The sequence below is a fragment of the Coregonus lavaretus genome (genome assembly GCF_964263955.1).
Source record: "Coregonus lavaretus genome assembly, chromosome: 33".
In the NCBI taxonomy this organism is placed as follows: domain Eukaryota; kingdom Metazoa; phylum Chordata; class Actinopteri; order Salmoniformes; family Salmonidae; genus Coregonus; species Coregonus lavaretus.
Window position 1 is genome coordinate 4,482,949 of NC_140020.1, and position 24,522 is coordinate 4,507,470.

Genomic DNA, 24,522 nt, shown 5'->3' on the forward strand with positions numbered 1-24,522 from the left:
ACTGACTTTCTGAAGGGACCCAAGATGGCTGAATGCTCACAGGGGGTGCAGTTAACAATTATCTAGATAAGCAACATGATTGAAATGAATGACAAATAATGTTAGTATGTGAAACATAACATTGGGGGAGTTATACGATTACAACTTGATGGTCTGCCTCATTTTGAAATGCAAGGACACCCAGTAAGGAGAGAGACGGATTTCTCCGCGGCCCGGAGCCAGAACATGGCGGAACACTTGGGAAAGAAATAGCTAGCTAGCAGCTAACGTATTATAGAGAGCCACATAGCTGATCGGAAACGTCGGGGGCAATATTGAACGACACTGGTTGCGGTTCGTAAACGGGCAATAATGTAACCGGTGTAACCGGTGTATTTGTCTATGTATAATAATGTACTGTTTTCATAAGATGTTGAATGTAGCTAGGCAGTTAGCCGACTAGCTAGCTAACGTGCTAGCTAGTTAGCTCCGGTAGATAGCTAGCTAGCTAGCATACAGCAATTATCTCAGTGTACTATAGCTGAAGTCCTCTAACATAGCCACACTATTACACTGAATGTTTCCCATTCGAACATAGTTTTCATACGTATTATTTGGTCTATGATTGTACTGTTCGTGTAGCTAATTTCTGAAGGAGAATGTGTAACTAGCTAGCTAGCAAACTGGTCTGCTAGACAGCGCGAGTTGACGCGTCGTAGCCTTTCTAGTCTGCGCGAGACAAGTTTTGTGGAAGCCAGCTAGCATCTGTAGCAAGCTACAAATAGCGAACAGTGATAACTAGCTAGATAATATAGTTTCTGAACTCTACTTACTAAGTGGATCTACAGTAGTTGATCCTCACAACCACCATACTAGGCAGTTGGTAGAGTTGGTGCGAGGTAAACAGAAAGCGGTCACGACCACCTGCCAAAATGACGGACACCCGCCGCCGAGTCAAAGTGTATACGCTCAACGAGGACAGACAATGGGACGACCGCGGCACGGGACACGTCTCCTCGGGCTATGTAGAGAGGCTGAAAGGCATGTCTCTGCTGGTGCGAGCGGAGAGCGATGGTGAGTCAGGTAAAAGTATTGTCATACTCTCACTAATACTCACAACCATTGATTGATTACTATACTCTTTGTTCTGATCATGTCATGATGATGATGTTGTTGATAACACCTAGCTAGCTAACTGTAAACAAACTACATAGCCTCGTTTTTTGTGTGCTATTATGAAAACAGTCAAAAGAGGAGCCTCGATATCTAATGAGTGGGCGGTCCATTGAGCCCTTGAGGTCCTATACAAGTCACTGATCCTGAATCTTCATACTATGTGCACTAAAATATATAAACAGATAGCTTTTTTTTTTTTATCTAGCTAGAAGTGATCATGGAATATTATGCCCCATCTCTTTCCTCCACAGTTGTATTGAGCCAGGCCCCTGTTGGAAACACTGCTCAGTCCAAGCAGTATGTCATTGCCTTACAGTTACATAATCACACTGCCCCCACAGCCTCCCAAAGAGGGACCGAGATACACAACTCCCGATTTAGCCCCCCCTCTCGTCCTGTTGCAGCAGTGAGCTGCGTCCACCTCAGCTTTAGAAGTCTTTGTGCAAAGCTGCATGTTAGTTTTTGGTGTTATTGCTAACACGCTTTGTGTTTCTTCACACCCTCAGGTTCCCTACTGCTGGAGTCGAAGATTAACCCAAACACAGCCTACCAGAAACAACAGGTCAGTCACTTGCTAGACGAAGACACTTGAATGTTAGTATAATGTCTCCTGTCTTATTCGAAAAGTGTATTTGTGATGGTAATAGTGCTGTTTTGTCTCTTTCCATCAGGACACGTTGATAGTGTGGTCGGAGGCTGAGAACTATGACCTGGCCCTCAGCTTCCAGGAGAAGGCCGGCTGCGATGAGATCTGGGAGAAAATCTGTCAGGTAATCACACTTTTCTTCTCTGTGTGTGTGCGCGTTTGTTGTGTGTGTACGTATTAGATTAAGGTGGAACATGCTCAACTCGGTCTTGTGGCTAGAAGCCAAAAATCCACTAATAATTAAGTAGTAATAGTTTAGCACTCACTTAAAGTAACAGCAGATACTTAGAATTTTAGAAAATCTAAGTATGGTTTAAAGGTAAGAGCATGCATGTTCGTGTATATCTAATGCCTTCATGTGTTGTGTTTTGACTTGTGTGTCTCTCTGTTGACTTGTGTGTCTCCCCTAATGTTGTGGTGTTAGAACTTGGTTTGTTCATGTGATTTTTGACTCCTGTGTCTCCGTCCCATCTCTACCAGGTCCAGGGCAAGGACCCGTCGGTGGACATCACCCAGGAGCTGGTGGATGAGTCGGAGGAGGAGCGCTTCGACGACATGTCCTCCCCGGGGCTCGAGCTCCCGCCCTGCGAGCTGGGCCGCCTCGAGGAGCTCGCCGAACTTGTGGCCTCCTCCCTCCCTTCGCCCTTACGCCGTGAGAAACTGGCCCTGGCCGTGGAGAACGAGGGCTACATCCGCAAGCTCCTGGAGCTCTTCCGCCAGTGTGAGGTCCTAGAAAACGCTGATGGCCTCCACCACCTCTACGAGATTGTCAAGGGCATCTTCCTGCTGAACCGCACGGCCCTGTTCGAGGTCATGTTCTCCGAGGAGTGCATCATGGACGTGATTGGCTGCCTGGAGCACGACCCGGCGCTGGGGGCGGCGCCCCGCCGCCACCGTGACTTCCTCACTAAGACTGCCCGCTTCAAGGAGGTGATCCCCATTGGCGACCCTGAGCTGCGCGCCAAGATCCACCAGACGTACCGCGTGCAGTACATCCAGGACATGGTGCTGCCCACGCCGTCGGTGTTCGAGGAGAACATGCTCTCCACGTTGCACTCGTTTATCTTCTTCAACAAGGTGGAGATCGTGGGCATGCTGCAGGTGAGTTGGTGGGGACACGGGGAGGGGGCATGCATGCACAGTGAACACAAATATGTTGTGTATTTATTCCTCATTATTATCTTGCTAGTATTTTTTTTTTTTTTACATTTTTCTCTCTGCATTGTTGGGAAGGTCCCGGAAGTAAGCATTTCACTGTTAGTCTACACCTGTTGTTTACCAAGCATGTGACTATTTGATTTTGATTTGAAATAAGGACACAGAGGGAGCACACACAGTCAGGACAACATAGGCCAGAGGAAGTAATGCAGCGAGCGTGCTGTACTGGTGAAATGTCAGCGATTTCTGCGTTTGGTTTTATTTTGGTTTTATTTTTCTTATGATATCCATATAAACCCCTGTCTGACAAGTCTCCTTGTCATTGGCGAAGAGACTGGCCTTTCGGCAATCTCAACATTCAATATGCGCAAACATTTAGCTGTTAGCTAGGCAAGTTGTTGTATTTTAAGGTATTTTGTGGTATTTAGTTAGAGAATTTAGATGTGAGATAGCAACTTTTGACAGACTGGTTTCATCTGGACAAACAAACTGCTTAGGAACCGGATACCAACGTGTTGTGATTGGACGATAGCTGTGAGGGTGATCTCCTCAAGCTCATTAATTAGAATGTTCATATTTGAAGATGGCAGAAAGGCCAGTCTCTTTGGTAAATGACATGAAGTACAGAGACTGATACACAGGCTATATAAACCTTTGTGAACCATACCTGGAGCCCAGAGTTTTCTCTGGCCAGGTTTATTCTCCTGGCCCTAACCCCACTGCTTGGTCAGCCTGGCCCTAACCACTCCGCTTGGAACTTAAATAAATGTTCAGCCATTGTATAAGTACAGAGGCACCAGATAAGGTGTAGTGTAGATGACTACTGTGTGTTGTTGCTATACAGTAAGCCTGTGCTTTTTTTAGTTTGTCTTGTGTGTGCTGTACCCATTGTCAATGATTGGCTGCTTTTATTACATTTACATTTTAGTCATTTAGCAGACGCTCTTATCCAGAGCGACTTACAGTTAGTGCTTACATTATTTTATCGAACCCACAACCCTGGCGTTGCAAACGCCATGCTCTACCAACTGAGCTACATCCCCTGCCGGCCAAATCCCTTTTATGGTGAAATTATGTTTGTTTTTGCATTGTCAACTCCCCGCCTTGTTGGTAGTCTCCGTAGAAACGCCAGAGTGTTTTGTAAACAAGTTATGCTGCGTTGGGGAAACAGACAGACATGGGCTGTGTTCATCAGGCACCAAAGGGAAGAAAGCAGACTGAAGCAGGGAGGGACTAGCTGGGCTTGTCCAATAAGCAAAGTTAATTTGCTGACTCTGAAACTAGGCTAACTATGGTAAAACTGTTGTGACAAGGACTAGGAATTACTTAGGTGCCGATACAATATGTACACTGAACAACAATATAAACACAACATTTTAAAGTGTTGGTCCCATGTTTTATGAGCTGAAATAAAAGATCCCAAGAATTTGTCCATACGCACAAAGTTTATTTCTCTCAAATTTTGTGCACAAATTTGTTTACATCCATGTTAGTGAGCCTTTCTCTTTTGCCAAGATAATCCATTCACCTGACAGGTGTGGCATATCAAGAAGCTGATTAAACAGCATGATCATTACACAGGTGCACCTTGTGCTGGGGACAATAAAAGGCCACTATAAAAAGTGCAGTTTTGTTAACCCAACACAATGCCACAGAGGTTTTGAGGGAGTGTGCAATTGGCATGCTGACTGCAGGAATGTCCAGCAGAGCTCTTGCCAGAGAATTGAATTCATTTCTGTACCATAAGCCGTCGTTTTAGAGAATTTGGCAGTATGTCCAACCGGCCTCACAACCGCAGACCATGTGTATGGCGTTGTGTGGGCGAGCGGTTTGCTGATGTCAACATTGTGAACAGAGTGCCCCATGGTGGCGGTGGGGTTATGGTACGGGCAGGCATAAGCTACGGACAACAAACACTATTGCATTTTATCGATAGCAATTTGAATGCACAGAGATACCGTGACGAGATCCTGAGGCCCATTGTTGTGCCATTCAGCCACCGCCATCACCTCATGTTTCAGCATGATAATGCACGGCCCCATGTTGCAAGGATCTGTACACAATTCCTGGAAGCTGAACATGTCCCAGTTCTTCCATGGCTTGCGTACTCACCAGACATGTGACCCATTGCGCATGTTTGGGATGCTCTGGACCAAGTTCCCGCCAATATCCAGTAATGTCGCACAGCCATTTAAGAGGAGTGGGACAACATTCCACAGGCCACAATCAACAGCCTGATCAACTCTATGTCACACTGCTTGAGGCAAATGGTGGTCACACCAGATACTGACTGGTTTTCTTTCTGTGACCAACATATGCATATCTGTATTCCCAATCGTATGAAATCCATAGATTAGGGTCTAATTTATTTAAATTGACTGATTTCCTTATATGAACTGTAACTCAGTAAAATCGTTCTATTTTTGTTCAGTATATTACGATTCTAAATGTGTTCCGATTCTGCGATTTTAAATGTTCCAAACATTGCTCGCAGAGGGACGAGAGAGCCATGCGAAAACGAGGTTTTGATCAGTCATGGAAATAAAAGTGCTGAAAACAAGAAGAGAACGCGCTATAGAATGTAAGAGTTTTGGCACAGTACGGCCCATTAGCGCAAAAATAATATTGCGATAACAGAAAAAATGATATTGCAATATAAGTAAAAAATAATGTGCCTATATGTAACAATCTATTTTTCCCCTATCGCTAATGAGGACTTCTCATAACGGTCCTTTATCTAGGCAGAGGTTTTCAACTTCCTGTTACGGCTCTAACCTGGCCAGTCTGTCTCCTGTGAGTCAGGGTTGTGTTTAGCTAAAACGTTTTTCAACTAAAAGTTCAAATGAGTGTTGTACTTCTTCCTTTTGGGGAAAAAATGGTCTTGTTTCGTGCCTATTGAAACAACCACAGTGTAAACGCAGCATGGTGGGACAGCTAAACATCAGCAGACCTATTTACCACGCAAGCTTCAGATACAAATTGCCTTCATAGGCACAGATCTAGGATCAGCTTACCCCTCTCCAACTCTAACCATAGCCATTTAGGAGTCAAACTCAAAAACTGACAGTAGATCTGTGTCCTTGTGCAACTTTATCCCGTTATACTCCTTCTCATCCTTTGTGTTCTCTTGGTTTTCTTTCCTTCCCGGTCAGGATGATGAGAAGTTCCTGACCGACCTCTTTGCACAGCTCACAGACGAGTCCACAGACGACGACAAGCGATACGAACTGGTACGCCAACTGACATCAGCACAGACGCCACTAATGCCGGATTCCCACTATATACCCGACCAAGCTAGGTCTCATAACCAGGCCTTTATAATGTCAATCAAGCACAAGGGTTTATTCTGACAAAATGGTCAAATATTACCACTTTTCTCACACCCTGTATAGTAGTCATGGGCTAACATGAAGTTCTCTTCCCCACAGGTAAACTTCCTGAAGGAGTTCTGCGCCTTCTCCCAGACGTTGCAACCTCAAAACAGAGAAGCCTTCTTCAAGACGCTGTCGAACATGGGCGTTCTCCCTGCACTAGAGGTGGTACTGGTGAGAGCACACACAGCACTCCAGACCTGGGTCATACACATGTCAAATACTTGAACGTGTTTGAGGATTTTGTCATAGTCTGGGGGAGAAGGACAAATGTATTGTTTGTAAAATGTGACAAAATGGCAGCTGTTCTTGCCGTGATTATGGTCTGTGTGTAAGTTTAAAGTTTTATTAGTTGTATGTATGGCATACACCGTCCAATGAGAAGCTTACCTGCAGGTTCCTTCTGGACAATGCAACAACAATAAGAAATAATAAAATATGAGAATACGAACATAAAGTAAATGTCTCAGTAGAACAGAATAAACATTTTAGCATCAGTATAATACAGGAAGCCACAATTTATAGTCTTAATATTTACATGTGTTTTGGGGAAGAGGGGATTGGTGCAGTATTTAGCGGTCATGTAATTTAGTTTTGTGTTTTCTGCACGTAAATAAATAATAGTGTCTTATAAGCCCATGTAAGCTGGCCACCAATGAGCTGGCCCCACCAATAGGTGTATGACACTGGAATAAAAACAATCAATCAAAATGTAATTGATTAAGCTTGGGCATTAGGGTTAGACATGGAAAGGGACTTTTGGGACCGTTCCATTCAAGCGTTTGGCGGATCGTTTTGACCAGCGTACTAAGGTGCCATCAGCCTTTAACAATTACTAACAAACTTAGATGTTTTTTCCTTTACTAACTACTTTATAATAATGTTGTTTTATTCCAGTCTACTCTGTTCTACTCCTTAATATTCTATTCCATTGTGTTCTGTGACTGTGTGTGCGTGCCATCAGGGGATGGATGATGTGCAGGTGCGCGGCGCGGCCACCGATATCTTCTCCTATCTGGTGGAGTACAACCCCTCTATGGTACGAGAGTTTGTCATGCAGGAGTCCCAGCAGAATGACGACGTGAGTACAGCTTTCACCCTATACCAGGGATGTGTTTACTATGAACCAAACAGAATTAAGCGGAGAGGGACCTGCCTGAATTTGTCCTATAGGAACGGGTCATTGCAAAATGTTTTCCATTTGGCGTAAACGGTTTGCGTTGAAAAAAGTTTGGAACTGAATCTGCTACGGTCTTCGTCTAATGAATGCATCCACCATAGTAGGACATCCGAGATGCTAACCTCAGAGTTATGGACTATCGAAATGGGACAAATATAAAACAAACAAAAAACAGACTTCTGTATCGGCTACAGACAAACGTAAATGTTGCGTGTGTTAAAACGCATCAGACATTCACAGTATTGGGCTAGGCCTAAATGAAATCAATGCTTGTTTTGGTTTTTAAGTGAATTTCAAAGTTACGGATATTTCAGTGTTCCAATCGACCTCCATTCCCAACATGTTAATATCTCTTGAGGTCGTACCGTATGGGCATCTGGGTCATTTCTAAAGAACATCTTGTTCTGCCCCTTGAGGCAATTAGCGCGGATAGAGCAATTTGCTATGGAATGGGTAAGCTAGTTGTTTACGTGTTTGATTGGTAATACAAGTGACATTTCAGAGGTGGGAAGAGAGCGATAAACGGGTGGACATGGAGGGGACCGGGTTTGAAGCGTTGAACATCATGATTTTTAGGCCATTACTAGTATCGGAACATTATTACCCGGTTCTCAAGCTTTTAAAATAAGGGTTCTGTTCCGGAACACTAGAGATCACTTTCGGTTCTGTTTCCGTTCCTGAAAATGTTGTTATTTTCCGGTGTTCTGTTCCCTGAACTGGTTCCAACCCCTGGTTGGAACATTATGAGTGCTGGCGTTCCAGGTTGTCATTTTTGCTGTTGCGCTGCTGTGCATTTCAGGAGAATTCTAGGCTTATATCCCATCAATGAGGTTCCTGAGATGTTAAACACTTTTACAGGCATTGTGATCCTGAATCCTTTGGTAATTTGTACAGCTTGACTGCAATAAAGATGACCTGGAACGCCACCATTGTGCATGATGCTGAGTTCACATAGGCGACTCATCATGCCAGGACGAAACCTGATGTCATTGTTTGCAATGAGACAATGATGCCTAAAACGTTTAACCTTTTGCCTTCTGTTAGTCATCATGAATAGTCTTAAGCTAACTCAAACAATAACTAGGCTCATTTTAATGTTTATCATCAGGATATGTTTAGCAACATCTCCTACAGTCTAGCTAGGAAGTTTGGCTGTACAAAGCGCCATATATATTCAATTTGGATTTTTGGATGTAGCTAAGCTAGGATGTTCTTCAAACCAGCCAGCCAAGCAAACTGACATGCAACATTGGGTAGTCCACTTCTGACATTCTTTGAGTCACCTATATGTTTTTAAACGTAGCATGAGTGCTAGTGGTGATATTGCCTCTAGACACTGATCTTGGATCAGTTTTGCATTTCCCCTACTAATGGTTAAGGTTCGTCTTGGGGGAGGGGAAGCTGATCCTAGTTCTGTCCCTAGGGGAGCAGTGCTAATGGTGTCTGTCTAAAGTCTCTCTTGTATCTCCCACCGTGTCTCTCCCAGGACATTCTGCTGATCAACCTGATCATCGAGCACATGATCTGTGACACGGACCCCGAGCTGGGCGGCGCCGTGCAGCTGATGGGCCTGCTGCGCACCCTGGTGGACCCCGAGAACATGCTGGCTACCGCCAACGTGAGTAGAGCGCCTCGCTTCTTACCTGTTAACCTCTCACCCTTCCTTACCCCTTTCACCCTGAGCTAACACCCCTCACCCCGGGAACATGCTGGTCATCGCCAACAAAAGTCTAGTTGCCTCTCACACCTCTCTCCTCTGACCCCGAGACGACACCTCTCTCCTCTGACCCCGAGACCACACCTCTCTCCTCTGACCCCGAGACCACACCTCTCTCCTCTGACCCCGAGACGACACCTCTCTCCCCTCTGACCCCGAGACGACACCTCTCTCCCCTCTGACCCCGAGACGACACCTCTCTCCTCTGACCCCGAGACGACACCTCTCTCCTCTGACCCCGAGACCACACCTCTCTCCTCTGACCCCGAGACCACACCTCTCTCCTCTGACCCCGAGACGACACCTCTCTCCTCTGACCCCGAGACCACACCTCTCTCCTCTGACCCCGAGACCACACCTCTCTCCTCTGACCCCGAGACCACACCTCTCTCCTCTGACCCCGAGACCACACCTCTCTCCTCTGACCCCGAGACCACACCTCTCTCCTCTGACCCCGAGACCACACCTCTCTCTCCTCTGACCCCGAGACCACACCTCTCTCCCCTCTGACCCCGAGACGACACCTCTCTCCTCTGACCCTGAGATAGTGGCTGGAATCGACTCCTAGCTCCTCCCTGGGCTGGATTTAAAATCTACTAGGCATACTTCATAGTGGCTCTGTGACTGTTTTGTGACTCCACCACGCACCGCACCTAGGGCTTCACACAGAGATTTAGGTGCATGCCAGTATGTGCAACTAAGGAGATCACTTGGTGTGAACGCAACTTAAAACCCAAACCCAGTGTAAGCCAAAAACTATTAACTCCCTAGGCACTTCCTCTAGACCAGTGGTATTTAAACCTCTCCTCTGGGACCCCCAGACATTTCTCAATTTTGTTGTAGCCCTTAACTACATTTACATTTTAGTCATTTAGCAGACGCTCTTATCCAGAGCGACTTACAGGAGCAATTAGGGTTAAGTGCCTTGCTCAAGGGCACATCGACAGATTTTTCACCTAGTCAGCTCGGGGATTAGAACCAGCGACCTTTCGGTTACTGGCACAACGCTCTTAACCACTAAGCTACCTGCCGCCCATACTAGCTACACTTGATTCATCTAATGAAGGGCTTGATGATTAGTTGACAAGTTGAATCAGGTGTGCTTGCTGTGGAACTGCCTTGCGTCCCAGACGAGCGGTTTGAGAACCCCTGGTCTAGAGCGCCTGTTTGCAACAGTTTGTCTCTGGTCCTCCTGCAGAAAACTGAGAAGACTGAGTTCCTGAGCTTCTTCTACAAGCACTGCATGCACGTCCTCTCTGCTCCTCTGCTGGCCAACACCACGGACGACAAACTCAGCAAAGGTGAGTCCATCAATCCCCTGTATGTATGTGTTCGTGTATCTGTCCCTGGCCAAATAAACCATACATTTTAAAGTTCCGCTGTAAATGTGTGAGTTCTCTGATTATCATGATGATGGACACATTCACTGAAAGTTATATACACACACACTCCATATGAGCCACTGTACTGTATGTGTGTGTGTGTGTGCTTTATGATAGGTATGAACACACACACCCCTCCCCCCAAACGCACACCGTTAACACTCTCCCCCTTTAGATGACTTCCAGACGTCTCAGCTGTTGGCGCTGATCCTGGAGCTGCTGACGTTCTGTGTGGAGCACCACACGTACCACATCAAGAACTACATCATCAACAAGGACGTCTTGCGCCGGGTCCTGGTTCTCACCGCCTCGCAGCACGCCTTCCTGGCCCTTTGTGAGTCCCCTATATACATACATACACACTGTATAGTCAGGGGTTAAAGTTCGCTGTTACTGTGACGGATTTCCGTCATATGGATTCTGGAGAGGTCGTTTTTTTGTAGATCCGCAATAAAACATATCTGGGGGGGGGGGGTTTAACAGTGTGTGTTTGGGGATAGGTGTGTTCATAACAATCATAATGCACTCTCACACACACACATATACAGTACATTGGGGGGGGGGGGGGGGGGGGGGGTGTAGTTTGGCCTAATACATAAGCATCTCTGTTCTACTAAATATATTCCCAAATAAATGTATATGTCAAATATTTTATTTTCTCTTACGCTGTATGCACTGAACTGACATGCACGATTGTTGCTGACACTCCAATGTTCAGATGAAGGGAATTAATGTATTAATCTATAATGCGCATCACTCAGACAGCGATGTATAGCCTAGTCTTTATCACTCAGGATGGAACTTTCCAGTGCTACTATTTTTGCAATGTAATGTTATTAAAACAAAATCAGACAACCCCATAGTAGAATAGTTTACCTAGTCGGCTTGTGTGTTCTATGTGAGATAAATATTCCCCTCGAGGCGCATTCAAGTTGCGAGAGCCATAGGGAGGGAAACGTATTCTGACGAGCAGTCAATGCACAACCATTCTTAATGCAATCGCAGGAAAACACTTTTGAAAGCAGTTTACGCAAATGTATTTTGTGAGCAGTTTTTGGCCTTTTAAAAAAAGAGTGGGATCCCAGTTTTCCATTGCTACCACGTTTATTTATCTTTCTCTTGCTCGAGTGGCATCGTTTTGCAAGTGCAGGTACAACCGGAGTTCAAGCATGTTAGGCGCAGCTTCGCAACATAGCTCTTAAAGGGGCAATGGCATAGCCCTACTTTGTAACAGAAACCAAAATAATCAACATTTTCGAGTGAATAATAATTAATAATCAGCCTATATATACACACTACCGTTCAAAAGTTTGGGGTCACTTAGAAATGTCCTTGTTTTCGAAAGAAAATCATTTTTTTTGTCCATTTAAAATATCATCGAATTGATCAGAAATACAGTGTAGACATTGTTAATGTTGTAAATGGCTATTGTAGCTGGAAACGGCTGATTTTTAATGGAATATCTACATAGGCGTACAGAGGCCCATTATCAGCAACCATCAGAAAAAGCCATATCTCAGACTGGCCAATAAAAATAAAAAATGGGCAAAAGAACACACACTGGACAGAGGAAGATAGGAAAAAGTGTTATGGACAGACGAATCGAAGTTTGAGGTGTTCGGATCACAAAGAAGAACATTTGTGAGACGCAAACCAAATGAAAAGATGCTAGAGGAGTGCTTGATGCTATCTGTCAAACATGGTGGAGGCAATGCAATGGTCTGGGGGTGCTTTGATGGTGGTAAAGTGGGAGATTTGTACAGGGTAAAAGGGATCTAGAAGAAGGAAGGCTATCACTCCATTTTACAACGCCATGCCATACCATGTGGACGGTGCTTGATTGGAGCCAATTTCCTCCTACAACAGGACAATGACCCAAAGCACAGCTCCAAACTATGCAATAACTATTTAGGGAAGAAGCAGTCAGCTGGTATTCTGTCTATAATGCAGTGGCCAGCACAGTCACCAGATCTCAACCCTATTGAGCTGAAGTGTCCATCAAGCCAATCCAACTTGTGGGAGGTGCTTCAGGAAGCATGGGGTGAAATCTCTTCAGATTACCTCAACAAATTGACAACTAGAATTCCAAAGGTCTGCAAGGCTGTAATTGTTGCAAATGGAGGATTCACCTGTATTTGGGGAGTTTCTCCCCTCTCAAGCTGTCAGGTTGGATGGGGAGCATGGCTGTACAGCTATTTTCAGGTGTCTTCAGAGATGTTCGATTGGGTTCAAGTCCGGGCTCTGGCTGGGCCACTCAAGGACATTCAGAGACTTGTCCCGGAGCCACTCCTATGTTGTCTTGGCTGTGTGCTTAGGGTTGTTGTCCTGTTGGAAGGTGAACCTTTGCCCCAGTCTGAGGTCCTGAGCGCTCTGGAGCAGGTTTTCATTAAGGATCTCTCTGTACTTTCCTCCGTTCATCTTTCGCTCGATCCTGACTAGTCTCCCAGTCCCTGCCGCTGAAAAACATCCCCACAGCATGATGCTGCCACCACCATGCTTCACCGTAGAGATGGTGCCAGGGTTCCTCCAGACGTGACGCTTGGCATTCAGGCCAAAGAGTTCAATCTTGGTTTCATCAGACCAGAAAATCTTGTTTCTCATGGTCTTAGAGTCTTTAGGTGCCTTTTGGCAATCTCCAAGCAGGCTGTCATGTGCCTTTTACTGAGGAGTGGCTTCCGTCTGGCCACTCTACCATAAAGGCCTGATTGGTGGAGTGCTGCAGTGATATTTGTCCTTCTGGAAGATTCTCCCATCTCCACAGAGGAACTCTAGAGCCCTGTCAGAGTGACCATCGGGCCCTTCTCCCCCGATTGCTCAGTTTGGCCGGGCGGCCAGATCTAGGAAGACTTGGTGGTTCCAAACTTTTCCATTTAAGAATGATGGAGGCCACTGTGTTCTTGGGGGCCTTCAATGCTGCAGACTGTTTTTGGTACCATTCCACAGATCTGTGCCTTCGACACAATCCTGTCTCGGAGCTCTACGGACAATTCCTTCAACCTCATGGCTTGGTTTTTGCTCTGACATGCACTGTCAGCTGTGGGACCTTATATAGACAGGTGTGTGCCTTTTTTAAAAGTTGTAGAAACATCTCAAGGATTATCAATGGAAACAGGATGCACCTGAGCTCAATTTTGAGTCTCATTGTCAAGGGTTTGAATACTTATATAAATAAGGTATTTCTGTTTTATTTTTAATGAATTTGCAAACATATCTAAACACCTGTTTTCGCTTTGTCATTATGGGGTACTGTGTGTAGATTGAGGGGGGAAAAAGTATTTAATCAATTTTAGAATAAGGCTGTAACATAACAAAGTGGAAAAAGTAAAGGGGTCTGAATACTCTCCGAATGCACTGTATAGCTGATGTGAAATTACTAGTTAGTAGCTAGCGATAGTAGTAACGTGAGTAACGGCCATCGTGCAAGTGACGTTACCTTCCCTTAGACACAAAAGTCAACGTAATAGACTAGTCTCTTGGCCTGTCAGTTAGCACGGCTGGCTTTGGGTGGCAGGGTCCCTGGGTCTAACTCTGCTTTGGGCAGACAGGGACGGAAGCTATATTGTCACACAGTGCTGACACTCCCTGTCTCCTTCTCCACCCTCTCCCCTTCTCTCTCTCTCTCTCTCTCTCTCACTCTCACTCTCACTCTCACTGTCGGTCTGTCTGTTCTCTGTCTCCCCCTTACCCTCTCCTCCAGGCGCGCTGCGCTTCATGCGGCGGATCATCGGTCTGAAGGACGAGTTCTATAACCGCTACATCATAAGGAACTTCCTGTTTGAGCCCGTGGTCAAGGCTTTCCTCAACAACGGTACCCGCTACAACCTCATGAACTCGGCCATCATAGAGATGTTTGAGTATGTCCGCGTGGTGAGTTTTCTTCCGCTTCCAATGTCTCATCCTTTTGTGATTAACTTTTGATTGTAATTTTCAAATATATACACTGAAATAAATAAATTAGGCCCTTATCTATGGATGTCACATGACTGGGAATACAGATATGCATCTGTTGGTCACAGATACCTTAAAAAGAAAAGGTAGGGGCGTGGATCTGAAAACCAGTCAGTATTTGGTATGACCACCATTTGCCTCATGCAGCGCGACACATCTCCTTCGCATAGAGTTGATCAGGCTGTTGATTGTGGTCTGTGGAATGTCATCCCACTCCTCTTCTATGGCTGTGCGAAGTTGCTGGATATTGGCGGGAACTGGAACACGCTGTCGTACACGTCAATACAGAGCATCCCAAACATGCTCAATGGGTGACATGTCTGGTGAGTATGCAGGCCATGGAAGAACTAGGACATTTTCAGCTTCCAGGAATTGTTTACAGATCCTTCCGACATGGGGCCGTGCATTAACATGCTGAGACATGAGTGGCGGATGAATAGCACGACAATGGGCCTCAGGATCTCGTCACGGTATCTCTGTGCATTCAAATTGCCATTGATAAAATGCAATTGTGTTCGTTGTCCGTAGCTTATGCCTGCCCATACCATAACCTCACCGCCACCATGGGGCAGTCAAGACCCTGAGTGACGAGCACGCAGATGATCTTCCCAGAGACCGTTTCTGACAGTTTGTGCAGAAATTATTCCATTGTGCAAACTCAGTTTCATCAGCTGTCCGGGTGGCTGGTCTCAGACGATACAGCAGGTAAAGAAGCTGTTTGTGGAGGTTCTGGGCTGGCATAGTTACACGTGGTCATGTGGCTCATGGTAGAGAACTTAACATTAAATTATCTGACAAAAGCTCTGGTGGACATTCCTGCAGTCAGCATGCCAATTGCACGATCCCTCAAAACTTGAGACATCTGTGGCGTTGTGTGACAAAACTACATTTTAGAGTGGCCTTTTATTGTCCCCAGCACAAGGTGCACCTGTGTCATGATCATGCTGTTTAATCAGCTTCTTGATATGCCACACCTGTCTGGTGGTTGGATTATCTTGGCAAAGGAGAAAGGCTCTCTAACAGGGATGTAAACAAATTTGTGAACAAAATGTTATATATGTATGTGTATATACAGTACCAGTCAAAACGTTTGGAAACACCTACTCATTCAAGGGTTTTTCTTTATTTTTTACATTGTAGAATAATAGTGAAGACATCAAAACTATGAAATAACACATATGGAATCATGTAGTAACCAAAAAAGTGTTAAACAAATCACCAGCAAAGCACCCCCAAACCATCACACCACCTCTTCCATGCTTCTTAAATTTGGACTCGTCAGACCAAAGGACAGATTTCCACCGGTCTAAAGTCCATTGCTCGTGTTTCTCGGCCCAAGCAAGTCTCTTCTTCTTATTGGTGTCCTTTAGTAGTGGTTCCTTTGCAGCAATTTGACCATGAAGGCCTGATTTCACCTCTGAACAGTTGATGTTGAGATGTCTGTTACTTGAACTCTGAAGCATTCATTTGGGCTGCAATCTGAGGTGCAGTTAACTCTAATTAACTTATCCTCTGCAGCAGAGGTAACTCTGGGTCTTCCTTTCCGGTGGCGGTCCTCACGAGAGCCAGTTTCATCATGGCGCTTAATGTTTTTTGAAAAATCTTGAAATGTTCCGTATTGACTGACCTTCATGTCTTTAAGTAACGATGGACTGTCATTTCTCTTTGGTTATTTGAGCTGTTCTTGCCATAATATGCACTTGGTCTTTTACCAAATAGGGCTATCTTCTGTATACCCAACCCTACCTTGTCACAACACAACTGATTGGCTCAAACGCATTAAGAAGGAAAGAAATTCCACAAATTAACTTTTAAGAAGGCACACCTGTTAATTGAAATGCATTCCAGGTGACTACCTCATGAAACTGGTTGAGAGAATACCAAGAGTGTGCAAAGCTGTCATCAAGGCAAAGGGTGGCTACTTTGAAGAACTTCAAATATAAAATATATTTTGATTTGTTTAATACTTTTTTCTGGTTACTACACGATTCCATATGTGTTAGTTCATAGTTTTGGTGTCTTCACTGTTATTCTACAATGTAGAAAATAGTAAAAATAATGAAATACCCTGGAATGAGTAGGTGTGTCCAAACTTTTGACTGGTACTGTATGTACAGTTGAAGTCGGAAGTTTACATACACCTTAGCCAAATACATTTAAACTCAGTTTTTCACAATTCCTGACATTTAATCATAGTAACAATTCCCTGTCTTAGGTCAGTTAGGATCACCACTTCATTTTAAGAATGTGATATGTCAGAATAATAGTAGAGAGAGTGATTTATTTCAGCTTTTATTTCTTTCATCACATTCCCAGTGGGTCAGAAGTTTATATACACTCAATTAGTATTTGTTAGCATTGCCTTTAAATTGTTTAATTTGGGTCAAACGTTTTGGGTAGCCTTCCACAAGCTTACAATAACTTGGGAGAATTTTGGCCCATTCCTCCTGACAGAGCTGGTGTAACTGAGTCAGGTTTGTAGGCCTCCTTTCTCGCACACACCTTTTCATTTCCGCCCACACATTTTCTATAGGATTGAGTTCAGGGCTTTGTGATGGCCACTCCAATACCTTGACTTTGTTGTCCTTAAGCCATTTTGCCACAACTTTGGAAGTATGCTTGGGGTCATTGTCCATTTGGAAGACCCATTTGCGACCAAGCTTTAACTGATGTCTTGAGATGTTGCTTCAAAATATCCACATCATTTTCCTTCCTCATGATGCCATCTATTTTGTGAAGTGCACTAGTCCCTCCTGCAGCAAAGCACCCCCACAGCATGATGCTGCCACCCCAGTGCTTCACGGTTGGGATGGTGTTCTTCGGCTTGCAAGCACCCCTTTTTTCCTCCAAACATAACAATGGTCATTATGGCCAAACAGTTCTATTTTTGTTTCATCAGACCAGAGGACATTTCTCCAAAAAGTACGATATTTGTCCCCATGTGCAGTTGCAAACCGTAGTCTGGCTTTTTTTATGGCGGTTTTGGAGCAGTGGCTTCTTCCTTGCTGAGCGGCCTTTCAGCTTATGTCGATATAGGACTCGTTTTCTATGGATATAGATAGTTTTGTACCTGTTTCCTCCAGAATCTTCACAAGTCCTTTGCTGTTGTTCTGGGATTGATTTGCACTTTTCGCACCAAAGTTCATTCATCTCTAGGAGACAGAACGCATCTCCTTCCTGAGCGGTATGACGGCTGCGTGGTCCCATGGTGTTTATACTTGCGTACTATTGTTTGTACAGATGAACGTGGTACCTTCAGGTGTTTGGAAATTGCTCCCAAGGATGAACCAGACTTGTAGAGGTCTACAATAATATTTCTGAGGTCTTGGCTGATTTCTTTTGATTTTCCCATGATGTCAAGCAAAGAGTCACTGAGTTTGAAGGTAGGCCTTGAAATACGTGTGTGTGTGTGTGTGTGTGTGTGTGTGTATATGTATGTGTGTGTGTGTGTGTGTGTATATATGTGTGTATATGTGTATGTATATGCATGACACAGTGCATTGTATTAAACAAAACTGGTACGGTCTCCCTCTTCCCATCCCACCCTGCCACCCTCTCCTCCCTCCCGCTTCCTCCTTTTCCCTCTCTCTCTTTCTCCCTCCCTCTATACTCTCCCGTTCCCCCCAGGAGGATGTGAAGTCCCTGACAGCCCATATAGTAGAGAACTACTGGAAGGCTCTGGAGGATGTGAACTACGTTCAGACCTTTAAAGGACTGAAGCTGCGCTACGAACAGCAGAGGGAGAGGCAGGACAACCCCAAACTGGACAGGTAATATATTGACAACCCCAAACTGGACAGGTAATATATTGACAACCCAAACTGGACAGGTAATACACTGCTCAAAAAAATAAAGCGAACACTAAAATAACACATCCTAGATCTGAATGAATGAAATAATCTTATTAAATACTTTTTTATTTACATAGTTGAATGTGCTGACAACAAAATCACACAAAAATTATCAATGGAAATCAAATTTATCAACCCATGGAGGTCTGGATTTGGAGTCACCCTCAAATTAAAGTGGAAAACCACACTACAGGCTGATCCAACTTTGATGTAATGGCCTTAAAACAAGACAAAATGAGGCTCAGTAGTGTGTGTGGCCTCCACGTGCCTGTTTGACCTCCCTACAACGCCTGGGCATGCTCCTGATGAGGTGGCGGATGGTCTCCTGAGGGATCTCCTCCCAGACCTGGACTAAAGCATCCGCCAACTCCTGGACAGTCTGTGGTGCAACGTGTCGTTGGTGGATGGAGCGAGACATGATGTCCCAGATGTGCTCAATTGGATTCAGGTCTGGGGAACGGGCGGGCCAGTCCATAGCATCAATGCCTTCCTCTTGCAGGAACTGCTGACACACTACAGCCACATGAGGTCTAGCATTGTCTTGCATTAGGAGGAACCCAGGGCCAACCGCACCAGCATATGGTCTCACAAGGGGTCTGAGGATCTCATCTCGGTACCTAATGGCAGTCAGGCTACCTCTGGCGAGCACATGGAGGGCTGTGCGGCCCCCCAAAGAAATGCCACCCCACACCATGACTGACCCACCGCCAAACCGGTCATGCTGGAGGATATTGCAGGCAGCAGAACGTTCTCCACGGCGTCTCCAGACTCTGTCACGTCTGTCACATGTGCTCAGTGTGAACCTGCTTTCATCTGTGAAGAGCACAGGGCGCCAGTTGCGAATTTGCCAATCTTGGTGTTCTCTGGCAAATGCCAAACGTCCTGCACGGTGTTGGGCTGTAAGCACAACCCCCACCTGTGGACATCGGGCCCTCATACCACCCTCATGGAGTCTGTTTCTGACCGTTTGAGCAGACACATGCACATTTGTGGCCTGCTGGAGGTCATTTTGCAGGGCTCTGGCAGTGCTGCTCCTCCTTGCACATACGCGGAGGTAGCAGTCCTGCTGCTGGGTTGTTGCCCTCCTACGGCCTCCTCCACGTCTCCTGATGTACTGGCCTGTCTCCTGGTAGCGCCTCCATGCTCTGGACACTACGCTGACAGACACAGCAAATCTTCTTGCCACAGCTCGCATTGATGTGCCATCCTGGATGAGCTGCACTACCTGAGGCACTTGTGTGGGTTGTAGACTCCGTCTCATGCTACCACTAGAGTGAAAGCACCGCCAGCATTCAAAAGTGACCCAAACATCAGCCAGGAAGCATAGGAACTGAGAAGTGGTCTGTGGTCACCACCTGCAAAACCAGTCCGTTATTGGGGGCGTCTTGCTATTTGCCTATAATTTCCACCTGTTGTCTATTCCATTTGCACAACAGCATGTGACATTTATTGTCAATCAGGGTTGCTTCCTAAGGGGACAGTTTGATTTCACAGAAGTGTGATTGACTTGGAGTTACATTGTGTTGTTTAAGTGTTCCCTTTATTTTTTTGAGCAGTGTATATTGACAACCCCAAACTGGACAGGTAATATATTGACAACCCCAAACTGGACAGGTAAGGTATTGACAACCCCGAAGCGGACAGGTAATGTATTGACAACCCCAAACTGGACAGGTAATGTATTGACAATGGTTGGATGAGTGATTTAATGGATGGAAGGACAGATGGAATCAAAATTCTGCTAGTGATGTTTGGAGTTGGTGGTGGGCGTTCTATCTGTGGTTGTTTGGGAATGACTGCCGTTAGCTACAGGGTGAGTGAGTGGTCGTTTTTTGGCTTTGAAGGAATCCGATTGGCTAGTGCTACTGTCTTTTGCCGCGACTCGATCTAATGGTCGAAAATGCATAAAGATGGCAGAATTAAAAGATATGTCATTGTTTTAGCGCTGTCCACTGACTGTTTAAACTACGGCAGGCAACATGGTACAATGTGCCAATAAATCAGCACAATCTACTTTTTAGTTTTTTCTAATTGCCGGCGTCTTGAAGCTAGAATTGGGATCATGTGCACTGTGCTGATGACTGTACGAGAAAAGAGTAACGGAGAGCACTGTACAGTAATGAGAACATGGCAATTTGTGAAAAGTGCATGGGGGCCGTTATAGTTATGCCCCTCCACTATTGGCTTTACCAATGGTTTAAAACATTTTACAGTTTGGAATCCGCCGGTTCTTATTGATTGCTATTCATGATGTATCTGTAAGTCGACTCTACAGTCACGGTCAGGCGTAACCGTTGGTCACCTCCCTTCACACAGCATGCGGTCCATCCTGAGGAACCACCGCTTCCGCCGGGACGCACGGACGTTGGACGACGACGAGGAGATGTGGTTCAACGCGGACGAGGACGAGCTGGAGGACGGCGAGGCGGTGGTGCCCCCCTCGGACAACAAGACCACCAAGACTAGCGGCGCCGCGGAGAACGAAGACCTCATGGACCCCATCAGCAAGTTCATGGAGAGGAAGAAACGTAGGTCGCAGGGAAAGAATGCATGAATTGCTGGCAGAACTGGCCTGGTTCAAATACATGTTATGTGAAATACAGTTTTTAGGTTACACCTGTTTTGGCTTGGAATTTGTACTTTTGGGATTATGCAATTGGTTCTGTTGCTCTGAGTAAACAAAATGTAAGCGCAGCTCATACATTCGACGGTAGCTGACATACTCTATGTACTGAGAACGAAGTAAGTCGTGTCTTGCGTCTTTAAAAACGGTCAAACTGACGGCCTACAACTGTCTGTATCTCGGTCTCTCGGCCCCACAGTGAAAGACTCAGACGACAAGGAAGTTCTGGGCAAGTCCAGTAGTCTGTCGGGCCGCCAGAGCCCCAGCTTCAAGCTGTCCTTCTCCGGCTCCACTACCAAGACCAGCCTGTCCAGCCCGCCCTCCTCCGCCTCGCTGCACCCCGGCTCGCCAGGCTCCCCAGGATCGCCAGGGGCCAAGGGCTCGCCCCCGACAGCAGTCACCACCAAGGTGGGTAGTAGTAGCTAACCCACCTCCATGTGTTCCTTAAGGCACGGAACAACAGAAAATATTTGTTCAATGTTTCCCGATGGAAAATGAAAATCCAGGTAACCCTCCCAGTTTGTCAGTAGTCTTCATTCTGTGCATAATAATGGGGTGATTTTGGGGGGGGGCTGGGAGGTGGTTTAGTAGTTTAGGTGTTACAGAAGACAGGGATAGTTTACCCATAGTATAAAATGGACATTTTGTTTTCCTTACCTTGAAAGCAGTCTGGAGAAGGACAGACTGCAATCCACACTTTGGGTTTGTTTACAGAGCAACTGCCAACAACCGCTGACTTTTAGCATTTGCAAACCAAAAACCAGTAGTTTTACCCCAAATTAGCATTATTTGGATGAACTATCCCTCCTTGAAAGGTGAGGTGTCTGCTAGCTTTGCACAGTCTAATGCAGGAGTCTCAAACTCAAATTACCTGGGGGCCAACACCCATCTTGCTGCTGTTATAGGTGGCCATTTTGAGTAATGCCAACATTGTGCAAAATATTATTTGTGTGGTGTTAGGTGCTCATTAACATATTTGCTAGCATTCTATGTTAGTGGTTGGACTTGTTGCAGCCGTTATGTAGATTGTTGTGCCAGCGTATGTGGTCTATGGTTACTCCAAAGATATGTGGCATGTAATATGCGATAGTAATAAACGTAGTTGTGCATTGGGTTGATTCCAATAGGGAAGAAGTCCTCTGGATGGGAAGCAGATATCAGTCTGTGGGCCCCAAGAAAGTTTCTTGTGGTCCTGATGTGGCCCCCAGGTCTGGAGTTTAGTAGTTATTTTTGTTTCTTCTTTAAATCTGAAGATCAGATCTGAATAGATGAATTATCTCTCCATCTCTCTCAGGGAGGTCTGGTGGGGCTGGTGGACTACCCCGACGACGACGAGGAGGAAGAGGACGGCGAGAGTAAAGAGGAGACTCCGCCCCTGTCCAAGAAGTCCAAGCTGAGCTCCTAATAATAAAAATAAAAAAACGTTAATATTGTTCCTCTCTCCGAGCGCCAGACTATTTTCCACCGATCCCACGATAGGCACAGAAAACTAACAAAAACTGTTAAAACCATGAATGACCCCACCCCCTTGGTTTTCAATGGTGGCTCTTTTTGAGGAGTGGACTATGAATGGAAACGCGTCTCCTCGGACTAATCCCAATATACAAGTGCCAATCTGGAGGCCGTGGAGCTAGGAGCGAACGCAGCAAACGAACGGACAAGAGAGAAAGGCGTGGAGAAAATACTATTTCCGATATTGGCGTCAGATAAAAGGGGCGGACTGACGATTTCTAATTCAACAAAGCTAAAATATCACATTTATCTACACACACACTCGCTACAAACAAAAACCCCAAAGAGCTTGCGGGCTCAGACCATGACTCACTGCCCCACCCCCAACCCCCCACTCAGGGAAGGACATTGCAGCGACCCCCAAAATGGGGCCGGCCAATCCAGAAGCAGAACCACCACCACTCACCCCCTACGCTGACTCCTCCTCTCAGCTCCTCTCTCTCTGTCCTCCATCCGCTACATTCTCCCCCCCCCCCCCCCCCCCCCCCTTTTCTCTGTCCGTTTTTTGTTGTTTTTTCGTTTTTGTTTTTAACCAAGTTAGTTTCTAGGACCAGACGGGAGACGGCAGACACCGGCGCGGCGAAAACGCTGTCTGTTTTTCCTTTTGATGTCGTCGCTCAGAGGGAAGTTCTTCCTCTTGATAGAAAAAAGCCAGCAGTTTCTTATTTTGTCTTTTTACTCTCTCTCTCTCTTTCTCTCTCTCTCTCTCTGACCATCTCTCCCTCTCTCATGTTTTTGTAAACAACCCAGCCTTTACATGTTCAGGACATTTTCAGTCGCACTTGAACAGGTTTTTAAAGACCTCAGTAGGTTGAGCTAGTTTGACCCTTTTTTGCCCTTTGAAACTGCAGATTTTTTGGGAAAAATAATTTGTAATCCCGTCTTGATTAAAGATTGAGTGGAATTCTAGATGTGATCAATTTTGTCATATCTTCTCATTTTTTTTGTTTTCTTTTACATGAGTGTATACTTAGTTGTTCAGAAATATTTGGGACCATTAAAAATTATCTTTGCTGTATGATGTCCTACTACCTTTTGTGCTGGCGACTCGCAAGACTGAATTGTGTTATCTCTGCACTGCTGTTTTGCCGTAGCCTAGTCCCAGATCGGTTTGTGCCATCTTACCAACTCCAATAGGGGTTTGACAATGACCACAGCAGTTGGCAACGCAAACAGATCTGGGACAAGGCTAATGTTTATATGTTCTCTAGTTGCTTTTCACCTGACACCTCCAATGATTTTCGGGGATGTTGAAAAGTCTACTGGAATATTGTTTTATTTGGAATGGGAACTTTTGATACTTAAAACCCATTTCATACCATTTTTTAAATAGTTTGAATTGACATTGAGGTCAGTTTACCAGTTCTATATATTGATAAGGGTTAACCTCAGTTAGTGCACTCATACAACATCTCCACCAGGTGGTGCCCTCGCATCACACAAGACATGCCAGTCCATTTGGAAAAGTTATACTGGGGGTCTTTGGGATGTGCGACGGTTTTCATTTCTGGTCTTAGCTACTCATTATGCGTTGAAGTTCTGGGTCTTTGTTGAAGTCCTTTCTGGGTCTTTGTTGAAGTCCTTTGTGGGTCTTTGTTGGGTCTTTGTTGAAGTCCTTTGTTGGGTCTTTGTTGAAGTCCTTTGTGGGTCTTTGTTGGGTCTTTGTTGAAGTCCTTTGTTGAAGTCCTTTGATGAAGTACTTTGTTGAAGTCCTTTATTGGGTCTTTGTTGAAGTCCTTTGTTGGGTCTTTGTTGAAGTCCTTTATTGGGTCTTTGTAGATGTTCTTTCTGGGCCTTTGTCTATAATTGAAGTAATGCGTCTTGAGTTCTAACATGCAGGTCAATCAGAGGTTGTCATGGTTCTTATTTTCCAACAAACTACTTATGTTGTTCAGCTGTTACTTTGTTCTACCACAGGCGCCCATGTTTCTTCAAAGAGAAGAGCATCTGTAGTCTACTTAGTCCCCCTGTGTAACGTT

At 45.3% G+C, this 24,522-nt stretch overlaps 1 protein-coding gene across 4 annotated transcripts; it reads left to right on the forward strand.

Moving 5' to 3' along the window:
- On the forward strand, nt 1–23,561 carry LOC311108513 (serine/threonine-protein phosphatase 4 regulatory subunit 3). 4 transcript variants are annotated; one of them, XM_084151151.1, is made up of 15 exons: nt 1–1,062; nt 1,662–1,717; nt 1,827–1,925; nt 2,282–2,902; nt 6,112–6,189; nt 6,388–6,504; nt 7,295–7,411; nt 8,997–9,128; nt 10,426–10,528; nt 10,785–10,943; nt 14,307–14,473; nt 18,185–18,327; nt 20,725–20,936; nt 21,231–21,439; nt 22,326–23,561. In XM_084151151.1, the coding sequence occupies exons 1-15, from the start codon at nt 912–914 to the stop codon at nt 22,434–22,436; spliced, it is 2,475 nt and encodes an 824-aa protein (XP_084007277.1). In that variant the 5' UTR covers nt 1–911; the 3' UTR covers nt 22,437–23,561. The 4 variants fall into 4 exon arrangements, with proteins under 4 accessions (XP_084007277.1, XP_084007275.1, XP_084007276.1 ...); XM_084151149.1 differs by having other exon boundaries at nt 21–1,062; nt 14,307–14,476; XM_084151150.1 differs by having other exon boundaries at nt 21–1,062; nt 14,307–14,476; nt 18,188–18,327.
- The last annotated feature ends 961 nt before the right edge of the window (nt 23,562–24,522 follow it).